Below are 24,037 nucleotides of genomic sequence, written 5' to 3'. Positions count from 1 at the left end.
ACAGAAAAAAAAAATTAGACTCACCTGGAAGAAAAAGAAGGGAAACAACATATGAAATTAATTTCAATTAAAGAGGATTTGCTTGTTTTTGGTTGGCAAGAAGAAGGGAAATTAAAATTTAATTACACTTGCGTCCAGACACAGGCCACAAAAGGTCAGTCCGAATCAGTGAAAGTTTTTGCCAGGACTTTCCCCCAGACACAACACACAAACTAACATAAACTCCTCTTTTCACTAGAAAATGATATATATTTTTTTTTGCAGCTTGGTCCTTTCGGTTAGCATTCCCCTGGAGCGCACCTGCAACTGGCAGAATTCTTTTGTCTGGACGGGCGTCATAAATATCACATTTGTGGCAGACACACACACATACATATACACACATAAAAAGGAGAAACTAACACATGCACATATCATGCCGAAAGGACTACAAACTTCTTTGGCATTGTGTTGCATAGTGAACGGCGCATTTGCCGCTTTTTATGAGGTGCAAATAAAAAAGTTTCCCATAAAAATTGCCATAGACATGTGAGCACAACTCAGAGGAGAGGAAAAGTACTACACTTGAAGAAATATTTCAAGACAAAATGTAAAATAAACTTAAGTATTTCGTATTTTTCCCTCAATGTAGAAGGCTAAACGGGGCGTTGCTGGCAAGTTGGTTGGTAGAAAAATGCATGTCTGGCACTCCGGAGTGTGTCTAACAAGCAATCGGAAACACGCCAAAGGAAGTCTCAGCTCTTCCCGCCCGCTGAGACGGTCTTGCTTTTCTTCTGCACCGTCATTTCCGCGGACTTAAAGACCCACAAGAGCTTTAATTAATTCGCCCAACAAAGAATAAATCGCACGTCAGGCACAGGTGCAATTTATAAATATCCCCTTTCCTTTTTGGCCAACATGCAAGCACAGTCCTCGAAACAATAATCCTTGATGGAGGAGCAGGGCATTTATTATTGAACTATTCCAGGGGCCAAGTCAAGTGGTAGTAGCTGGTACGTGCCAAGCGAACTAAAGAGCTATAACCTCCTAGCATCGCGTATAGCGTCAACAGACACCCTCAATTGAAATTGATTTGCAAGCTGATCTCTGGCATATTAAATAAAAATTGGAATCCATTCAGAGTGGCTTAAAATTAATTCACTGTCTCTGCAAAAACACATGATCCATAGCCTCCTAGTGTAGTGAGAGTCTGGGAGTGGAGTGGAAGGATGAAATCCCTCAGTTTAATTGGAAAAGTAAACATAATGTAATTAGGGGAAACAAAGTTGGTCTGCAGTTGGTCTCAGCAAATCGAATAAGTTTCGTTTACATTGGGGATTAGTTGTATTTAGTAGAGGTGCCCAGGTGTACGTCCTTTCCCTTCTTTTTGTCCTCCAACGGAAGTGAGTACTGAGTACTTGAGTTGAGTTGAATCCTCCCTTCAAAATCGAACTCTCCTGCAGAGGATTTTATCAACTAAAGGTCAGACTTTTTGTGGGTGGCACTACAAATTCCTTATGCACACAAAATTAACAAAGGCAGGGGCATGCGGCATGGGGCAGGGGGCAAGTAAGTGAGCACTTGGCGAGTCTATGGCCCAGACACTTGAGTTGGGTCGAGCGGCTATAAAGGTGACAATAACTTAACGAGCAATGAACCTGGTTGTTGTTGCCGCCGCCTGTTCTTGATGTTGTCCAAAGAAGCCAAAAACTTGCATTCCTTTATTGAAAAAAAAAAAAAAAAAAAAAGTATCCGGCGACGCTCCTTGCAAGGAAGTGCCACTAAATTGTGGCAGATAACAACTTGAACGAATGGTGGAACGAAAAACATGCAGAACAGCATGTGGTCAGACCTCTGGTCTGGTGTCCTTTCTGGACTACCTTTTTTCCCCCAAAAGTTGTTCACTTTTTACCCTCAAACCCTAGTCTGTGTTATCTTTGAAGGCAGCCTGTATAGGTAGAGAGTTTGCTGGCACAACAGTGCGTATGATGAATGGCAGTTGAACTACCTGGGACTCGGCGGCTCCTCGACTTCCCTCCGTTTCTGTTGATTTGCACGTGTGAACACCGGAGGAGACAACGAACCCGACGTATCCCAAAAAATGAGCTGCTGAAATAGCAATTTAAGTGACTGCCGACTCTCCAGCTGAAGACTGTTTGTTGTTTGCCAGATGCCAGGATAAAAGCTCAAAGGCAAACAAAATACAAAAGGAGTCAGGACAGGCTCTCGAATAGATAGTTACCCAGTGATTGAAAGTCTTTAACCAAATGATTATTAAACGAAACTATCCACAAAGAAACCATAACCATTACATCTTCAGGTTTACAGTCCAACGCCTCTTCTCTCGTCATTCATTCATTCATTTCCAGTCATTCATGATGGATGCACTTTCAGGTGAGAGCCACAAGCTGCAAATGCATCAAAGTGGAAGACGACGACGACGTCACTCGAGTGGAAGCAACAGCGACAGCGGAAAACTCTTGCCAGAGCTCGTGGAAAACCCGTGCCAGAGGAAAACCGTGCCCTGCTGCCCCTGCGGAGGTGAGAGATCGCATGGGCCAAAAGTCATTAAAATCGCATAAAAGTTGGCCCAGGAAGAGGTCTAACTCGGCTCTGACATGCTCGGTCACTGGCCACCGGAATGATTAATTGTTCTCCTCATTCTTCATTTAATTTTTCATTTTTTTTTTTTTTTTCGTGACCCCTCCTGTGATTTGAATGCTGCAGTTTGGAATTAAAAAATCATCAAATTCTCAGCTCAAATTTTTAATAAATGACCAAAAGTGTTTGACAAAATCATTAAATGTTCGTACAACCAAAAAAAAACTGCCATAAATAATTATTAGCAGCCCCGAAAATGGAATATTTAAATAATAAAGATATTACGAAAATGTGATTCTCTCATGTACGAATGCTTTTTTAATAACTTTTGGTGACCGCGAAGGGGAAATAAATGATTCAGACTGGAAATGTGAACTGCTCTCCCAGGCGCTCATTAATTTTCAGCAATTTTTTTAGAGACAGGAGGGGGAAGTGAAAAAATTGTGTTGAATATCATGGTTCTTTTTTTCCATTTTTTCTTTTTTTTTATTTGTGTGAAAAATCATTTAAGTTTTTTTTCCACAAAGTGTTTTTTAAAAACCGCAATGGCAATCCTCGACTGACGTGAACACGAACCATTAATCATCGGCCAATGTAAGAAGCTCAACAACAAAAAAAATATTTAACAAAAAAACCATCTAAAGCTTGTCACAAAACTTTTTGGCTGGAACATATTTATATGCATTACCCCCTAGTACACCGCCCTACCCCCTCTGGAGAAACTCTCACTTTCTTTCCCAATGTCAGGCAATTAAATGCAAACTCCCCCTATGACTCACTCACTCGCTCGCTCGCTCGGTTGCTTGCAATTTTTCATTAAGCGAAATTAAACTGCAGACATCGGAGAGGAGAGTGTCTGGCAGGGGGAAGTGCAAATAAAACGCAAACATTGAAAAATGAAAACTCAAATACAAAAAACAGAAAAACAGAAAATTGTCAACCAGCCAGAGGAGCAAAAAAAAAAACTTGACATTAATCATTACAAGCGCAGACAAAGAGCATGGCCAGCTGAAGGGAAAGAAGATATAGATTGTCGCGTGTGTAGTTTTTTTTTCCTCTTCTTTTTTTTATAGATATATCTTTTTTTTATGCTGAGCATATGGCAGGGTTAGATGAGGGAGTAGAGGGATGTAGATGAGTTAAAAGAGCTATTAGGGTGCCAGGAATCAAGAGAACAAATAGACTAACTATATAGCTAATTAAAAGCAAAAAGAGTATTATAATAATACTAATATTTTCAATCCTGCTATCTTTTCAAACAATTTCTTCCTTAATTTTATGAAACTAAAAATTAAACATACTAATTTTCTTAAATTTAAGATAGAACCCGATATCTTTCTATTTAATATCTTCCTTATAGCACCTTCCCTATAAAGATATGCTCAAGATTTCCCTCAAAAACCTTGCTTTCTTAAAATGCTACCAAAAAAAATATTATTCATGGGTCCGGCCCAGTCGAAACTCATTGGGAATTCCGGCGGTCCCCAGCCCACTATTTCACTTTTGGCCGTGATGTTAAGCGCCGCAATTCCAACGCCATAAAGTATGCCATAAAACGCCAAGTATTTCAAAAATAGACAACGGATAGGCCCAAATGGGCGGCACCACGCCCCCCATGGCGGCACGCCATTAGTCGCCACATTAGTCACGGGGGATTTTTGGAGGCGCCTCAGCGCCCAAACAGCTCACCAGTTCGGCTTACGACGAAACTTTCTCAATTTTCTCAGGGAACCTAGGCGATGAAAATATGCAGGCAGGCGGTTGTCTCTACACGGCTGCAAAGGACATTAAACCCGAGTGGGGTAGCTCCTTGGGTTGAAGGATAAGTGGGAGGCTTAGGGAGAGAGAGGCTCCCACGCAGGCGCTCACCACCACATATAGGCATCGAAGCTCCTATTCGGGAGCTTTTCGCAGCGAGAGCCTCCGAAGCCGAAGCCGGCCGGCTTTTCTCTCTCTCGGGTCGGCGGTCGGCGCTCTTTCGGGTCTCGGCATTTTCATCTCACGGCCATGGCCGTGACAATGGCCCTGGCCGTGAAGTGGTGTCCTCGAAGCCTCTGGCCCCTCTATTATACACTGAATGGTTGTGTCCTTGCACTTGCCCTTGCGTAGGCGCAGCCAGAAGGACTCTCCGGCATAGGGACATTATGCCTGGCCCCTCAGCCCCTACCCTCCTCTATGGTTCATTTTCTTTTCATGTTCTGCCTCGGGCGGTTTTGAGGGAAAAAAGGAAACCGTAGAGGGAAAGTTTGGGAAATTGGTAGAGGGGGGATGGGATTTGTAAAGTGAGAGAAAAGCTAGGAACATAGTTTATTTATTTTCATTAAAATTTAATAATTTTATTGAAGAGTTTTTAGAGTTTATTCATGTTTTTTCAATTTATTAATGTTTATTTATTTTTATTAAACTTGTTTGTTCTAGTTTTTTCTAGTTTATTCATGTTGTTATAACTCCTACTACAAATATTTCTCAGTGTAAACAGGCTCCACTTGTAAATGTTAATAAACCGAGGCGTGCGCAGGCCTATTCCTTACCGCTGTTTCCCCGATTTCCCGACTCTAAGCTTTGCCGGGTGCTTTGACCTTGCCCTTGCACCTATCCTACCATCCTACCATCCCCCGACCCCCTAATACGCCTCCTTCCGCCTCCTGGGGGAGTTATTTGGCAAATGTGCGGCACGCAGACTTTCTGACCCCACCGAAAAAAGCCCGAGTCTGACGCACTTATATATTATTCAAGGCGAAGGTCGAACCGAAAGAATGGGCTTTTGAGGTGGGTGGGTGGTCTGAGGGCAGTGGTGTCTGCCTTTTCTATATGCGTGGGAAAATCAGTGTCTCAGCGAGGGAGGGGGAGAAACAGTAGCTGTAGCAGCTTTAAGTGGGATTTTATGGCATTTCGCTGTAGACACAATTTAATATCGGAGGGAAATAAAAAAATACGTTAAGGTGTCTGAACCTGCAGACAATAAATAGCCGGGGTCCTGGGCAATAAAAGTTGATATTCCTTTTTGGTGCAGGGTTGCTCCTCTTCTCAAATATTTGATATTTAAATTTGGGAATTTTTTTTTTGGCAAAAGCCAAGAAGAGCTGAGAGAAGAATGGAGCTTTGTCATAAAATTGATTGGTTGCTGCTTCTTTCCCTTTTTCGGGTTCAAAGCGCATTTCCAGCTCGAATTTTGTTGTTGTTTTTTGTTTTTCTGCGAGACTGACAGGTGTTGGAACTGCTCAACGAACCGAAGTACTAAATAAAATAAAGCAACACCAACAACAATTGCTCAATTGAACGAGGTCAGTGGCTGGACGAAAGCCAAAAAGATAAAAACTGTAAAGGAAAAGGAAAAGGGAAGTGGAAGTGGAGGAAGTGAAATGGTCAGAGGGAAATGGAGTTCAAAGCTGCCACTGCAGCTGCTGTTATTAAAAAGTTTTCGCCTAATTGGCAACTTTGTAGACAGACGCCGCCGCCGCCGCCGAAAACCGCCAAGAGAAGCATAAAAATTTAACCAAAAAATTGAAAAAGTCAACAGCAAAGTTATGGTCAAAAGGAAAGTCCAGATTCTGATACCCTTTTTTGGAAGTTTCTATATCTGAAGGGTTTAAGGACTTCAGTGACTAAGTTAGTCCTTAGTTAGTCAGTTTTTATATGGAAATGTTAAGTTTAAATTACGATTTTACATCTTCAAGATTAATATTAAGAATTGAAAATAATTTTATTGTTGATATTTATATTTTATTTATTCCTGTTCAAAGGAAAATGTTGATTTATTTTTGGTTGAAAAGACTTTTTATTAAAATCTTGGCAACCACATCATTGGTACTAAAAAAACCCATAAAAAAAAAAAAAGTAAAAAGAAAATCGAATCTGAAAAGAAAAAAAAAATGGAGAAAAAAATCAAGGATGCATCTTGCAGCAAGTTCACTTGTTCTGTAATGGCCAACATAAAGTGAGCTTAAGAACCGTTATGACTGCAACACCGAAAATGTTGCAAGGAAAGGAAAGTAAAGGAATGCAGGGGAAGAAATAGCGCCAAACTTGTTCTCTCTTTGATTTTATGGCCAGAAATTGGTAATTTCAACGCTCATCGGATAAACCGAAATGAGGCGAACAACGATAATGATGTTGTCCCTGTCGTGTTGCATAGGAATTGGCCATAAAAAGCATTTGGCCCGGCTCAGAGAAGCTCAGCAAATATCGTTCGATTATTTCGCCATAAGCCAAAGCCACTTAAGGATCATTGGATGGTAGATATATATATTTTTTTTCTCCCAAAAAAATAAAATTAGTAATGAAATAATCACTTGAATGACAAAGTTTGAGGACGCGACTGTTATTTCCATTGCAATTTTAACGTCAAAAAATTAATGTTCTCTGATTGCTTTTGTTTATGCAGCATTTGGCCTTGTTGTTTTTGTTATTGTCATGCCACTGCCAACTGCCAAAAAATAAGCATTTAAAATTTATTTTTTTGCATGCTTGCTTAAACTAAACAAATTAAGCAATTTATTTTCATTAACACAAATAAAACTAAAGACATTCAGTCGTAGCCCTCAAGCATGACCACGCCTCTCCAAATAATACTGAAAAATACTATAAAAATATTAAAGTCAAGAGGAAAATTTTAATTGAATTTTTGCGCTTTTTGCGTGACATTCCGGCGAGAAAAACTCCAGCCAGCCAACAATTAAGAGAAAAATGTAGCATAAATCAAAGTCAAATGGCAACTGAAACGGGCATCGAAACATGGTACACCACATGGAACATTAAAGCCCCCAACGAGGACAAAACTAAACTAATGCCGAACTAAGGAGATTTATGGACTATGGTAGAGGAGAGGCTGTGATGTAGGTGTCTCGTTATAGTCTGGCCACTTGAGGGTGGAGATGGAGGGTGTAGATGTTTGTTTGTTGTGTGTTTATAGGAATTATGTCATCGACTGAGCACTGAAATCGATTCAATTAAAATGTGTTTTTTTTTGGGGGGATTTCAATCTGAGGCCTGCCATTGGGGCGAATTACAATAATTTTCAATAAGCTCTGCTCTGGCCAGTTCACTTGATTGATATTCCACTGTAGATGGACGGACATACAATTAGACTTGCAGTTCGTTGTCTTGAGAGACCCGGGTACGGGGACTGACACTTGAAAACTTGATGATAATGATGATTGCATGGTGATCATCGTCATTAGCATCGGCCAAACGGACATTATGTCAGTCAGGCAGCTGTCATAGTTGTCTCCTCTGTCTGTCGCTTCTCGAGTTGCCGGCAAACAATCCCCAAAATTCACACAAACAACTGAAATAAAATAAAATAATGTTCATATAAATTACAATTCCAGACTGCACCTCCATCCTCTTTACTTTTTTTTTTTAACTGGATATCCCCCTCTGCATTTTTCAGTGGCAAGTCATTTGGCCAATTTCTCTCTTCAAGGCAAATGAAGCGTTAAAATACAAAAAAAAAAAATTGCAACCCGTTGCGGTTCAGTGGCTCACGGCAGCTGCAACTGGCAACTGGCAACCGGCAACTGCAACTGCAACACATCAGAAAACGAAAATAATTCCAGGCCGTACCTTAAAAATTTCAATTAACTTTCGAGACAGAAAACAATGCCAATGAAATGCGGAAAATTGCAGAAAAAAATAAAGAAGAATGAAACGAGTGTTAAATATTTCAAATAAATTTTTATAATATAATACTTTGACTTTTCAGAGTGAATTTCAGAGTGATTATTTATGTGGTATAACCACAATTATTAATTCAATTATTATCTGCCATTAAACACATTGAACTCCACTTCAAGACATCGGTTGTAAAGTTGAGAGAGCTGGAAATTGAAATGTCAGATCGTATCGACCTTGCTGCACTTTTAAACATTTAAAATATTTTTCAATTTTTATGTTCCCAAAGGCCTCGAGCTCGAGCTCGAGTCGAACTTTAACAACTCCACCACCAAAACACCTCCTCACTCGATCCTCAATTAAATATATTATAGACAGCACCAGCACATGTCTCTCAATCGTATTTGTACAATATTTCGTGTGTGCGCGCGATAAATCTAAATGAAATCATAAAACTCGAGACGAGACAACGTCGAAGCTCTTTTGGTGGGTGTGAGATGAACTCAACCGAGTAGGGGACTCCATAAAGGGGGGTTCTCCTAAAAAAAAAAAAAACAAAAAAGAACAATCCCAAAAAAAACGTATTGTAGCTGCTGTTGATTTTCTCACTCTGACTTGGTGCTGGTGGTATTGTTATTATTGTTGCCTTTGTTGGATTGTAAACAAATGCTTAATTGTCGAATGCAAATGACTCTGATATGTGTGATGGGGACAGCAGAGTTAGGTTGGTGGGCAGCAGACTTTGAAGTGTTGTGTGTGTGCGATTTTTTAGGTTAAATAAATGTGAGAGTGTTCGAGTGTACGAGTGTACGAGTACTCGTTAACATCGCAAGTCAATGCATTTTAAATTTGTTTAATGCGCGCCTTTTTTGCATTTGCGGTTGTAATTATCGTCCGTCCAACCAAAAATCACTATAGAATGAGTCAGTTGCACAATTGTTTTCAATTTTTTATTTATTTAGACCAAGTTACTCAATTGATTAAATACTAGGGAGGTATTAAACTCACCTGTCCTGCCACTGATACCTGACCAAGAAAAGTTCAACAACATTTCAATGTCGGTCGCTGCTGGGTCCTCCCTTGCAAGTCAGTCAGTCAGTCCCTTTCAATCATTCTCAATGTCTGTTGTCGGTAGATGTCCTCGTCCTCGTCCTCGTCCTCGTCCTCGTCCTCGTCCTCGTCTCTGTCTCGGTATCAGTCTTCTGTCAGGACTACGGCGCCGGTGCCTGTCCCAGCCAGGCGGCAAACTTAACGACGGGAAATACCCAAAATCACCTACCAAGCCCCACAGTTATCGAGAAAGGGAAAGCCACCGCCTAAGCCTAAATTGAAATTAAATTTTGCCCACAAAATGTCATTCAAAAAGGACACAAGCCTTGAGGTTAACAAACCGTATTTCTGTTTTATGATACAACAAGATACAATTGTGGTTTAAAAGTTTTTTTTATTAAATATTAATTTAATCAACACTTGCCTCCTTGAAGTCGCCCATTTATCTATGCAATTGCTTATGAGATTTGTGTTTTTGTCACTGCCTCGGAGGCATTTAATTAAGCAGAACACAGCCGAGAAGAAAAGGAAAACACAGAGAAATCCAAAGCTGGCAAACATAATTATTCATTTTCATTGTGCACTTGGAGGCACTTGAGCAAATTTCGTGCAATTTGCACCACGCAGAAGTGCAGAAATTGAAATAAATGGATGATAAGCAAAAGGGGTCGTCGTCGTCGTCGTCGCCGTTCAACTGGGGGTGGTATAAGGCATGAGGCATTTTGTATGTATAAATGAAGTATGGGGCAGCAGCAGAACTCAATGCAGCAATGCAAACACATCTGCAACAGTAACAGCAAAAGCAACAATGATGGCAGCTTCAGCGGTGTCTGCAACATGTTGCCATGACAATGACTGTCGACTGTTGGCGCCGTCTGGCAAAAAGCACAAAACATACAAACAACACATACTATATAGAAACATATATATAAGATAGTAAGATGCTATAAGTACACAGAGACAGACACACCACAATGCATATCAAATGCTTAAATGACAACAGCAACATCTCCTCCTGCAACGTGCCACAAAGGGCCTAGACCCTACCTCCCTCCCCGCTTTCTTTGTAGAGAGACAGTTACAATAAATGTCATGTTTAAGGCAGTCAAGCGACGCACATCAGTCCAGACTCCCAGCCAAGCCGCCCAGCCAAACTCCATCAGCAACATCCGCGCACAATAGCAGCAGAAACAGCAACATCAACAGCAGCACAACTTTGACAAACATGGCCCGAAGCAATTCCACTTCGTACCTGAGTGGGCGTAGACATGTCTGAGAGTACGAGAACTTTTGCATAAATTTGCTGGCTTTAACAAGAATTTAATTCCAATCGCATTTCTGTGCACTGCTGCCACTGCCAGCCAAGTTTACATTCTTTTTTTTATTTTTCTCAGTCATCTACCATCTACCATATGCCAAAAAAAAATTTTTTTTTGTAGCCCGGTTTTTGTCGGGGTTGCCTTCATAGACTGCATAAATTTTACTGGGGCCTGTCCGGTGGCGCCCATCAACGGAATTTTTGTCTTTTGCCATTTTTGTCGGAATTCGGCTCAAAATTCGCTGACACTTGCAAAGAACCGAGGGCTCTTGGCACCGAAAATGTGCAGCCATCAATCCTGTAGAAGTGTCGCCACTTCAGAGACTACAAAATTTAGGACATATTGTAGGGTATAAAGTCTAACCCTAAAGACTACCTAAAAAATAAAACTTAAAACAATAAGCAAACATTTATTTCTATTCAAATTTTTGAAATTTGAAATAGCGATTTTGGGAACAGTCCCAGACCCAGACACATGTGGCAGGGCTCATCAATCATTTGTATAAAAAAAAAAAAAAAAAACTTATTTTCTTGCTTAAAGTTTGCTCTGCAAAAGAATTCGACAAAGATTGATTGGCATATTAAAATCGCTCAGATAACAAAAAATAAAATATGAAAATGAACATTTAACAGAGCAGATCTCAAACTGAATCATCTCTCAGACACACCCCACCTCAAAAAAAATTTAAAAAAAAAAAAGGATTAAGGAAGAGCTGAAACAATTAGCAGATGTGCGGATTGGGTCCGATTTGAAGTTCAATCCCCGGCGCTCTGTTAATTATAATTATAGCTGCTGCTTAAAACTGTCCATAGCCCCGGGGCCATCAGAGCAGTCATCTCGAGTTGTTTTTTTTTTTTTTAACGCAAATCCCTTGACGGGCAAAATGTCGACAGCTGATTTAAGGGGTTAACCCTCCTCGGAGTCTATGATATGCTGATTAAAAAATCAGCGAGGCGGCAGCGAAGGAGTAACAACCCTTTCGGGAATAATATCCATCGAGTGGCAGCAAATTGCTTGATGATTAACAAGTTGACTTGTATTAATTATGACGAGAAGCTCAAAAAACCGGTTTCTTCATCGGCATTGTTTTGTTTTGGGCTTTAGTTAAGTCCTTCGGGCAAACATTGAAATCCTTCCGAACAACTTGTCTAAGTTGGTTGGCCCTGAAACTTTTTCTCTTTCATTTTCGTTTCAGTTCTTAAAACCGAAAAATCCTAGACAGTTTATACTCCAACGCTTTGGCTGGGATTCTGGATTCTCAATTCTGGGGTTGCATGGCATTTTGAATGGCATTAAATATTTATAAATTCAATACAAAATGCAATTCGGAATGCATGCCAAAAAAAAGGGGGGATTCTACAGCAGCAACAACAACAGATTGAATTGTAAAGTTTTTAAAAGCAATTCTCTCCCAGACAAAGCTTTTCTTTTTTCTTTTTTTTTTTTGCCAAAAAGGGAATCCCGAGAGCAGCTGCAGCAGATACAGAGATACAGATACATTCGCCAGATACAATTTTGTATACGCAAAACATATTCGAGGCAGGCGGCAAGGGAAGACAGGTAGCTCTGTATCCTCCTCCTCCTTTTCATGGTTTTCCACTTATCCTGCATGCAATTGTTATCCTGCGAGAACGCCTTTCCACTCTGTCTGTGGCTGCTTATGAAATATTCAAGGCGCACTCCAAGGATTTCTGCATCTCTCGCATAGCCAGGCATGTGGTATATGATGATTTCATGAGCTCAGCCCACCAAAGGATGGTTGTCGGTTGTCGGTGGTTCTGACCTGGCCAACAAAGCCGCAAATGGTGAAGTTTGCCTTGGAGGAGAGGCCCCGCTAATTGCCACTTGAAACAATCCCCGACCAACTCGACTCGAATCGGTTCAATAGCCGCGCTCTCTCGCCTCAACCGCAAACCCAATCATATCAATCGAAAACCACTGGAGCATAATCCATAACAATGTGGTGCAGTTGGAAGGGCTGGCTTAGGCTTAAGGAGGCCAGAATCTCTAAATACACAGGAAACTATCTATCTATAAGTGGTTATTGCAAACTATTTTAATGATTTTATGTTAATTAATATGTTTTCCTTTAAGGGGTATTATTTTTTCCATACTTAAAAGTCTCAATTTCCTCCACATATCATCATCAAGTGTAAACAAAAACCCGAAACCCGAAGGTTTCTGAATGAGAAGACTTTTTCCTCTTGATTGGTTTTCTCAATGCACTCATTCACAATTGAAGATAAAGTGCACTGGAAAAAAATGACTAGAAATATATATTTTGAGAAGTAAAGTATAATCCTATTTATATTTGTTTCTTTCAGTACTGATGGCTTATTTTTCCGAAGCACTCATGTGACTTGAAAATAGCTTAGACAATGCATTCAGAGCTGGCTTCTTCCACAGAATTGAGACTTAAGTCAGCACAGCCTCCGAAAAACAGCTGGAAATTATTTAATTCAATCGTAAGCTTTTCCCTTCAGACTCTTAGGGCAGTATCCAGTTGCCAAGTTTGCCAAGTGAGGCGGATTTTTTTGTTTTGTTTGCCTTTCCTTCCCAGAAAACAAAGCCAAGCCAAGCACTTTTCTCAATGGTTTTTTATCTCAATGAGTTATGAGTTGTGTTTATATTACAAAATATTTATTTTTTTTATGAAAAGGAAATTAAACAGTATCTAAATTCGTTTATATATTCTTTTCTAAAACTTACCTTGACTTGATAAGAATTTAAACGCGTCTTTGGCAGCATATTGAACGAGGAAAAGTCCAGGCGACGTGAGAAGATCCCATTGCAACCAGATGTTGAGCTAAAAAATAGAGACAGAAAAAAAAACAAAAACCACAAGATAAGCACAAAATAGAAATAGTCTAAATAAAAAATGTAAATTCTATGACAGCTTGCAAATTGCAAATATGACAAGCGAGCGGAAATTCCTCGAGACTCGAGTTCGCATTCAAGCCGGATGACTGGTGATAAGGATTTCCCCCCAAAGGGTTAGCTTTTAAAAAAAAAAAAATATACATATATTTATATATTGGCTTTGAGCCACGTAACAAACTGACTAATCGAATGTATATGTACATGATATAGAAATGCATATTTTTATTACGTGACTTTTAAGTTTTCTTCGATGGCCGGCCACCGAAAGAAAATGTTTCAGCTGCTTTCTGTTTTTGTTTTTATTTTCTCAACAATCTTTGCGATTGTTTCTCGCTCTGACGTCATTGGCCAAATAAAATAAAAACAAACACACATACAAGTTGCTTAAAAGCCTTAAAAGCTTAAGAAAATAAAACAATTCCCTCACAGTTTGCAAAAAAAAAAATATGATTTTTTATAAAATTCATTCTTTATTTTTTTTCTTTTTTAAGTTTTTATTCAAGCTTGTTACTGCCTACAGCTCAAATCAAATAAAGTTATCAACAAATAAAAATACAAAAATTTAACATGAAAACGAAAGCAAATAATAAAAATTGTTCAAAAACAGAAAAAACACTGAAAGTGAGAGAAGAAACGACATGAGACACAAAACAGTCGAATTTATTTGTTGCCTCTCGAGAGCTCCACTGACCTTGACATTGAATAGATTTTTGTTATTTTTGTATTTTCTTTATTTACTTTATTTTTGCTGCGGGTTTTATTTGCATTTATTTTAATTTTAATTGTATTTTCAAAGCACTCTTATCAAAAATTTCCTGGCAGGGGGTGGGCCATTATAGCTCGTGTGGAATTTCAACTTATCGGCTAAAGTTTTAAAACAAAAAAAAATAAATAAAATAAACCTTATCTGGTTTTTGGACTTGAAATGCTATTTTTTGTTTTGTCATTAGGAATGCTATAATACGCCGTTTATTTACACCTCGGGACAGACTTCGATTATATAACATAAACAAAGGCAGACTGTATGTCGCGTCATACTATACTTCGTACCAGCGCACTCGAACTCGAGCTCCCTTTTAACAAATTAGTCATCGCGTTTCGCTAATCAGCGAACAAAACAAAAAAAAAAAAAAAAACGGTCGAAATTTGTAATTTATTTACGAAACAATTACGAATCGACTAAATAATCGACTGAGGAAATTCAATTTTGAAAGGTTAATTAGCCAAGCACCCACCCACACACCAGTACCCCCCTTCATCTCTGCCTCATATCTTAACCCTGAACCAATAAAATGGGGCTAATAATATTATTATTTTTTTTTTTCTGTTCAAGATTCTGCTAATTTTGGGCAATATGAATTTTAATTCGAAATTCGTAGCAGCCCAGCTGGCCTGGTCAACTGGCTTCTTTATTGTTTGCTTATTGATCGGATCTCGCACTCCAGATCCGAGATGTGCACGGCTAATGAATTTAAATGGCCCGAATCCGTTGTTGGCCTGGCCTTCTCCTCTCCCAGCCATCTATACTTTACTCATAATTTGGCCCGAACACGTGCACTCTTATAGCCTTCTTTTGCTTAAAAAGCTATCAGATACCCTTTTGTATTCGGGTCTAAGTGATGGAATAAAGTCAAGAATCATATAAGGTAGCTATTGTTTATTAATTATTATCACAATTACTTTCTTTTAATAGGTTTTTGATTGTTATAAGCGTTTAGGGAAGCATATCCCATTTCACATACTAATTAATAGCAAAAAGTGCTCTTTTTAAGGTCTCTTAACTCTTTAAGATCCGCCTCCTGTCCGCCCGTCAATCGATTATGATTCTTCCTGTCTGGGTCTGGAGTTTCAACTTCAATTTGAAGTATTCTGGGCCAGGCCAAAAGCCAGCTCCAGCTGACAAAGCTGGCAAGAAATTGACTCAGAAAGCCAGTCCAATTCAGAGCCGAATGCTGTAATTTATAGGCGGCGTCGCTTCCGTCCGTCGGCTGTCAAATTGAATGAGCCAGCCAGCCAGCCAGTCAAGACAAAGGCGTTTGAAATTAGAATACCAAACATTATCACATGTTCCGAGCAGCTGACTCTGGCCTTGAATCAGTAATGCCAAGCTGGCTATATCCGAAATATTTTTTGAAGATGTCAGATCAGAGGCTTGTTGTTATATAGAGGATTAGAGAGGGTGCGATCGGATAGATCGGGCTAGGCCTTCGCCCTGCTGTCAGCCCATCTCAGAGAGGTGAGATGAAATGTCGGGTCCCGAGGCTGAAATCATGCTGCTGCTGTGTGAATCTGCGGGCGGGCTGCTTCTTTCTGGCTCTACTTGAAATCGCCGCATCGGTCCTGGGCTTCTTCGTGGCCGAAGGTAATAAGCAGAGGTAAGCTCTGCTCTTCAACAGCAATCCTAAATTATTGAAATCCTCCCATCGCATCGCAGAGGGTAGGTTGTTTCTCATCGGACGATTGGGATACTTGTTTCACTTCATCGGCTCTATTTTCCTTTTGATGAGCAGCATGTTGGTATGTGATCTTCCATTCAACACCACCTCTCTGATCCCCCATATCTGATTTGCAGCAGATCGAAGTACTTACGATTATCTACCTGGGTACGAATATATTCCATCTGATCTTCAGCACAGCCTTCGTCATAGAGTACGCCTTGCACTGCAAGTTCTGCGCTTTGGAAACAACTCCCGTATACATCACATTGAGTGAGTAATTTTGTTCGAACAAACTCCTCAAGAATAAAAATAGTACTTATTCCTAGCAATTTTTTGTTAATTTTAGAATCTTCCTTTCAGTTGTCAGTCTCTATTCTTGGCTGGTGGCCTTCTCGTACTTGCGGCGCCTTCAGTGGCAGAACGATCCAGAATACGACGACTGACAGGCGGCAGTGGCATCTCAGTGGGTATCTCTGGGGTCTATTCTGGATCTATATTGATTCTCACAGAAAACTCTTGCGCCGCTTGTGTTTGCCTTGGTCTGTGTACTTTCCTGTTTTGGCTTTAATTTCACACTAATTTGTAAATTTGCCTTTAATGCCAAACGACAAAGAAGAAAAACAAAAGACCAAAGTTCCGCAAATTGTTTGTCCAAAGAAATAAATATGTATATATATTTTGTATTCCCCCCCCCAGCTATCAGAATGGAGGTGAGAGACTAGGGAAACTATTTTCCATTTATTTTCCTTCCCTCAAAGAGGGAAGCCAATCACTTCATTCGTCGGGCCAATTTTCAATCACGTGCTAAGTGCTGCCAGACAGAAAAGAGTCGATTTGTCTGCCCTGCCACGTTAGCATGCAACATGGTGGAGAGTCGGAGGAGAACTAGAGCTGATTTGTGTGCTGCATAATTTCCCGTGGCATACTGTTTTAGTAGGAAAGGGGCGCCACCATCTCCAGCTCCAGCTCCAGGTCCAGGTCCAGCTCCAAGTGGCAAAACTATTTGCCCTATCACGTACAAATTAAAAATGTGAAATGTTTCAATTTCTGTAGCACAGTCTGTCTTGCTATTGCCAAATAGAAGCAGAAAAAAAAACTAACAAAAACAGTGAGCTGGTTTCACTTTGACTTGAACTGTGAGACTCACCCACTACTACCACTATTTCTGACAAAAAAAAAACTAAACCCCTTTGGCCACCATCCATCGGTTTATGTAAATTCATTTGCGGCGACTTTGCTTTGGCGCCCAATTAGTTTAATTTATGCAAATACAACGCGGGCCACTGACAGTGCGTAACGAAAGCGTAAGGTGATCAAGTCAGTGGTGGAGTATTTCATACAAAAGCTTTAATATTTCATATTTGTTTCTGCAGTTTTTCATACAAATAGTGCTCTGAAACGTAATACTTTTTATCATCTATGGCTTTATAATCACTTTCCACACTATCCATCTATAAGACTCATAGTTCGAGGCTTCTATAAATAAATATTTGTCTCCAAGCGATGGATTTGACGGTTTGCTTGGCTCTCCTTCGATCTGATCTCATTTATGACTGTGTGGCTTCAGTCTTTCTGCCCTCAAATCGCTTCATTTTGGCCACCTCATCTGCATTTGAATGCAGATCAGATCAGATCACCGACCTTTACTTTGGGTCAGTCTCTAGTCTCTATCTCTTCCGATTGGCATGGCCTCCACGTTAAATGTCATAGCTGTGATTGCAATTAATCCATAAATAAAACTAATTCTGGGCGCCGCTGCCATTTGGATTTTTAATTTTCCAATTTCGAGCTCGTACCTGTCTCGGTGCTGTGCGATTTCGATTCGATTCTTCTGGCTCTTCAAGCTGTCGTAGAGATTTGTATTTTTGATAATTTGATTGCGATACTGGGTGGAGAGGACACACCTCTCAATAAATTAGACGCTGCCCAAAATGCGCAGCAAATGCAAAAAATAATAATAATAATGCCAAAAGTAAATAGACGAGCGGCGTACACAGTTTTCGTGCAACTGCTTCGTCTCACGTTTTTCCCATAAATAACTGGCTTCGCCCTCTTCCAAAAAAAAAAAAAAAACAAAGTGGCCAAAAAATATGTACAAAAATCCACCCAAGCAACACCTGAGATTCAATTTGAAATATAAAAAATAAATAAATGTAGACTTGTTCGTTATGGTGGTGCTCCTGGTTATTGATTAAGTTGGTTAATTCCCTTTTGGCTAAATCAGACACGCCCCTTCATTTGTTTGCCTATCATTTGATTGGACTTTTCCAAGGAAATCGGCAGTAGGCCCCCAAGAAGCCAAAATCAAAGATAAATCAATGCAAATAGGAGAGTGGCACTGGAAATGGCAAAGTTAACACCGCAAGCCACGAATCAAAGTCGAAATGAATTTCAAATCAAATTTTCAAATATTTTTACTTTCATTTTGAATAGTTTTTTTTTGTCAAAGGGTGTGGTTCGGTTCTCCTAAAAAGTTTTTAATATTTAAATAAAAAAATTCCTTATCGGTTTTTTAGGGAAAAGCAGGAAATGCAATTTTATGTTTATGGCTCCAAACAAATTGCAAAATATATGAAATGGGAGACGATAATGCGCAATCTGGTCTGTAATAAAAATCAGCTACAGTGGTTACTCCAAAATAAAAGATAAACAAGAAAAATAACTCTAGTTTAAAGGTAAAAATTAAAATAGCTAAATATTAAAGCATTATATCTTTAGTTTATTTGTTAAAATTATAGTTATATTTATGTATTTTAATGATATATTTTAGTGACACTCCACTGTAATGAAATCGGAGCTGACCAACCGCATCTGGACGCTAGATCAGCGCCGAGTGCCAATTGATTAATGGCTGCTAAATATTTAAAACATTTTCCAGCTCGGCTTTGGGTTGTTTTTGCTTTTTTCGTATTCGTGGGGAACCATGAAAACTCAGTGCGGCTAGGCTATTTGAGTTGTTGTTATGGCGGTTTGTTGCTGTTATTAATTGTTTCAGTTTATGCCTTAAAACGGCAACCAGTTTAGTCGCAGTCGCAGTCGCAGTCCGTCTTTACCCCCCCTTAACTAAATGACTATCGCATCTGTTCGATCTTCGAGCAAACGATCTCAAATTGCAGTGGGGAAAATGGAAACAAACTTTTTTTCGCTTCAGCTTCAGTTAATTGCGCAAATTTAGCCAAGAGGCTCTGATTTAATCCATGCAAATAGCAAATGTTAATCATGTGGGTTGTGTCTTGCACATAAAAACAGTCTGACAGACATACGAACTCATTTCTTGCCACACATTCGGTGCTGCTGCCGCCAGCCAGCCATCCAGCCTTTGTTCCAAGTACGAAGCGGGCAAATTAATTAATAAAATACTGAGAGGGGGGTGGGTGGTGGAGGGGAGGGGTAAAAAATAATGGAGAAAAAATGAAACAAATCGAAATAAGCATAAACAATGCTGAGCTAATTAAAGCAGCAGCCCAGCAACAAATGTCAGTTCCAACCCACATCTAAAAAGTTAAACATTAAACGGTTATGATGGACTGATACTCAGTAGGATAGATGTCAGACTTTACGAAAGCATTCAAGTGAAAATTTTAGTTATTAAAAATATGTAATATTTCTTTTATATTTGTTGATTAAATTGATATTTTCTTGATATTTATCATGATATTGAAGTAACTATTTATGATGGAATAATAGAGTATTCAGTAGGATAAATGGCAGACTTTAAGAAAGCATGCAAGTTAAAAAAGAATTTAATTAATATATATTTTATTATATATTTAACAACCATCTAAAAATCAGAAAACCTATATACCTTCTCCTCATTATAAATTATAAACTGCTGCACTTGAAGCGCAACGTGGAAACATAAATCATGGCAAAAAGTCATTTTACAACAATTCCAAATCGGAATCCGCGGCAAAGGCCAACTCTAGAGGGTGGTAGGAGGTGGTGGTGGAGGAGTAACAGGAGGGGCAGACAGGCCACGCATGAACTCGAACTCAAAGTGAACCTGGCCTGAACTTTAAGCCCAGTAGCAATTGTCAGAGAAGGGCGTGTGCCAAAAGTCGACAGAAATAAATAGCTAAGGGAACAATGACTGCACAATAAAAAAAAATTACTAAAAACTTTAAATATATAGAGTTTAAAAAGAGTATTATTTAAGGTAAAGTATTTTATTTCAATGTAGAAAATCGTGAAGGTGGCTAGAGTCACAAATCAGGTTGATGAGCATTGGACAGTCACTGAAAGTAAACTAGTTATTGATCCTCCAGAGGTGCGGTCTCCTCTGGGACACGAATTCAAACTTTAAGCCAGAGCAGAGGCTTTGGGCTCTTTGCCTTTTGGCTTTAATGTCTTTCCCTTGCAAGAGAGTGCAAGAAACTCATAAATTAGCCCGAGTGTGCCTTATCCGTGTATAGCTGGTTGCTGGTGGCCTGGATGGCTGGTCCTCCATCTGTGTTTGTGGTCAAATAAATAGAAAATTAGCCAGACATTGGCCAGCCAAGCAGCACAAGAAACGTACAAATAATGTGGATGTTGGTGCAGCAGCATAAAGAGAGCAATAACAACGACGACGCACATTAGTTGCCATAAAACAGAAACTGAAACTCAAACCCAAGAGCCAAGAGGCAGAGGCAACAGCTCATTGCCGCTAATTAATTGCGAGTGGTCAGGCGGGCCCCACAAAGAGGTGTTGCAAGAACAGAGGAAGAGGAGTAGCTATTTGATAGGGGCTTTTATAAATTCGCCAACGTCAGCAGCTGGTGGCCAGAAATTAAAGACTATCTGTAGTCTTAGACCCTAAATTATAGCCATAAAAATTACAGATAATCGCTTTTAAATCTTACCTAATCAGTAGCCTCCTCTCCCATATATGACTCAACTTTACAATATTTTTCTACGCTTGCGTGTTAATCGCAAACAAATTAAAACTAAGACACACACCGAGAGAGACTCTAATACCCATATGAAAGCGGGGAGCGAGAGCTGTTAATGAAAATGCCACAAAATTCCCATAATGCATTTCGAGGCTGTCTAGGAGACACAACTTTGACTTCACGCTGTGCTGTGCCTGTTGGCTGGCCGGCCACTACAAAAAAAAATAATACTACAAGTCTACTACAAGACTAAGGCAAGAGTGAAAAACAAAAAATAGCTGTGAAAAGTCTCATTACTTTGGACAAATATGCAGTGTTAGTTGACTGGGCTGGGGCTGGGGCTGGGGACTAAAGCGAATGTGCAAAGTTGCCAAGTTTTTGCAGCAGACAGGGGGCCATAGCAGCAACTAGACCGCAGCAGCTCGCGTGTTGCGGTGGCAAGTTCATAGATACATAACATATATGCTATATATGGGGCAGACCAGGCCAGGCCAGGCCGGAGCAGGCCAGGCGGCAACTGTGACTTGATCCCTTTTCACTTCTCATGCCACACGCACAGTTTTTGCAATTAAAATGGATTCTGTAGCTCTCTTGCAACACATGTGGGGACAAATATGTATATAGTTTTTTTTTTCTGCTACTCCAGAGGCGTCAAATTAATTGCCAGCCAGCCACTAACATTTTATTTCGTATTCAAATATTATTCAATAGTAGAACGACTCTGGAGGGCCTAGGAGTAAGAGACAGATCGATGGGGAACATGTGTAAGCCAGGCCCAGACATTTGAATATTATTTCTTCTATTTTTTTGTTTAATTAATGCCTGCCTTTCTCGGCTCTTGTCGGGTAAACACATTTAATTACATTTAACCCAAGAACCGACGCCATGTGTTTGGGAATTCGTGTGAAAGAAAAACATTTGCATACAAAAGTATAAACAATAGAGCTGGTAGACCTTAAAGACCATGTAACAAATCGATAAAATGTAATAATAACACTTTAAAAATAAAGATACATATTAAAATAGTTATAAATTATGCAAGCTTTAGGAACTCTTCTTTACAGCCAAAAGTATTTGAAACTTCACAGAACCTGTGATAAATAAATATTGAAGAGTCTCAAATATGGAAAAATAAATATGAAATAACTCTGCGACTCCCATGCGTAAGACAGGTGAGAGATCTTTTTGGGCAAATAGCAACAGGAGAAGACACCAAAAAAAAGATACTTGAAAGCCCAGCCTCAGTGTGTATCTTTGAGCAACAAAACGTATCTGTATCTCGCTCATGACAAATTGAGCTGTCAGCGGCGGCTCTTTGAGAACCGCGCTAACTTCCTCTATAAATCAATGGATTTTTTCCCCGCGATATTTATTTCTTTCTGGCCAAAACCAGAGTGCTGCTCTAGCCACAAAGAGTACTAGCCGGCAAGTGCAAATAGAAGCAAGAAAAAATATTCAAAAATAATTGGAAACATGTCCGACTGTGAAATCTCATCGCGAGTGCTCACATTAATTCTAATTGGCAGTATTTTTTTCCAGAGCTCTGTTGATTTTGGTGTTTGGTTTGTTATTTTATTTTTCATTTGTGGGTATAGCCTTTTTATTTTTTTGTGCGAGTGTCTAACTATTTCTTTGGGACGCCGATCGAGACAAAGCACGAATTCGAGTCGAAACTCCACCCATATTTTTTAATCCACATTTTCTGCCGCTGACACTTGACATGCCAGAGAGGCGGCTGGTGGGCATGGTAGGCGGGGTAAAAATTGTGAAAACTTCAAATGAATGCACTCGCTTGATTTATGTATTCAATTAGGCACGGCTACAGTGCGTGACAGCACCAAAAAAATAGCAATTTAATTCATTTAATAGATAAACAAAAAGGATTTTTAGATTTTCTTTTCAAAAGTAAAGACAAACTTTTTCTTATCAGACATAACATTTTTATGAACAGCAATCAGCGAGTCATAAACTCTTTTACAACTATGACTGAGACTGTATTGGAGAACCTTAATTTTAATTGCAATTGCCCGACAGGCTCTCGAAAAAATTTACTCATAGTATTTTGGTTACAAAATCTTTCTTTTAGCGACTGTTGACTGCGACTGCGACTGGCCTGGCCTGGCTTAATAATATTATTGTTGGCCAATGGCATTGTTATTACTGTTGTCTGGGCTTATTTATGACCGCCAAGCTTAGGCTTAGATTTTTAATTAATTCAAGGCTTTTACGGCACGCTCACGGTTGACCTGACTTCCCTGCCCCTCCACTCACAGCAACCTTCTTTCGCATAATTGTGTAATTGTTGTCTGTGGTCAGCCAACGCACATACTACACACCAGCAACCACAACACCATAATAGTACTCCTCCCCTGCTCAGGTTGAGTCATCACCTGGCATTTGTTTCGTGGGCGTTGGCGTGAAAATTCTTTGGAAAAACTACCAGAAAATGTCACAAAACACAATATTTTTGGGCTGAAATTGATGGGAATTCCACGTCACGGGGTCAGAGTGCATTCCCTGCCAGATTGCAATTAAAATTCATTAGCAGAGCGGACAAACAAAACAAAAATTAGTCGAGTCACAAGGAAAAGGCAAATCACTTAACAACTCAAAGCCAGGCCGCCGGCAGGGTAGCAGCATAATTAGACCAAAACCAAACATGTTGGCCTGAAGCCCCTTTATGGCCAAAAAACAACATCTGAGGCAAGCCGTCAGCCAAAGTTGACAACTTTTATGGGGGAGAAGAAAAAAAAAAAAAAAAATAGAGGCAACTACTACCATATACTGACCGAAAGACAGAGAATAGTTTTTCAAACAAAAACTAAAACAATTATGAAACTTTGGGTGGTCTTTTCTGAGTTTGGTTTTTTGGAGAATCAAGTTGAGAATATTTCTAAAAGAAAATAGCGGATTTGTTATCACAGATAATCCCCCAAAAACCCAGAAATTATAACCTCATTAGGTTGAAAAGAAAGATTTGTTACATGTACCCAGCTATTCTTCTAAACAAACTTTCTACTTAAATTACAACAACCTTATCTGAAAGAGTAAAAAAAAAAAGAGTGTTTTGGTATAAAAAAAATAGGCAAATTTCATATGAAATATGGTAAAGGGCCTGTCGGGGGAAGTGAGACAACAGAAAGGTAGGACAAGGGCCAAAATGTGTTGAGACCACAACATGTTAAGTGTTATTTATGCGGTCGGAAGATTTCTTATTAAGATAGGGCTAGACTGAGGTCTCCCCCCAACTTCCTTACCTGTTTCCAGCCACTAAGGGCCAGGCCAT

General features: G+C 39.6%; 2 protein-coding genes across 8 annotated transcripts in view; one reads left to right on the top strand and one right to left on the bottom strand.

Moving 5' to 3' along the window:
• LOC6501599 (headcase protein) overlaps positions 1-24,037 on the bottom strand; it is an 82,057-nt gene that overhangs the window by 37,385 nt on the left and 20,635 nt on the right. Inside the window, 1 exon segment of the mRNA XM_032456185.2 lies at positions 13,272-13,368. Coding sequence (XP_032312076.1) covers positions 13,272-13,368 — 97 coding nt within the window.
• Positions 15,542-16,563, top strand: LOC6498983. 7 transcript variants are annotated; one of them, XM_044718360.1, is made up of 4 exons: positions 15,542-15,804; positions 15,877-15,959; positions 16,015-16,150; positions 16,227-16,563. In XM_044718360.1, exons 1-4 carry the CDS (start codon positions 15,684-15,686, stop codon positions 16,457-16,459), a joined length of 573 nt encoding a protein of 190 aa, XP_044574295.1. In that variant the 5' UTR covers positions 15,542-15,683; the 3' UTR covers positions 16,460-16,563. The 7 variants fall into 7 exon arrangements, 5 of the variants coding, with proteins under 5 accessions (XP_044574295.1, XP_044574297.1, XP_044574296.1 ...); XM_044718362.1 differs by having other exon boundaries at positions 15,543-15,817; XR_004311506.2 differs by having other exon boundaries at positions 15,545-15,817; positions 15,877-15,955; positions 16,018-16,150.

The sequence above is a fragment of the Drosophila ananassae genome, chromosome 2L (genome assembly GCF_017639315.1).
Source record: "Drosophila ananassae strain 14024-0371.13 chromosome 2L, ASM1763931v2, whole genome shotgun sequence".
Taxonomy (NCBI): domain Eukaryota; kingdom Metazoa; phylum Arthropoda; class Insecta; order Diptera; family Drosophilidae; genus Drosophila; species Drosophila ananassae.
This window is presented reverse-complemented; position numbering and strand designations above follow the sequence as displayed.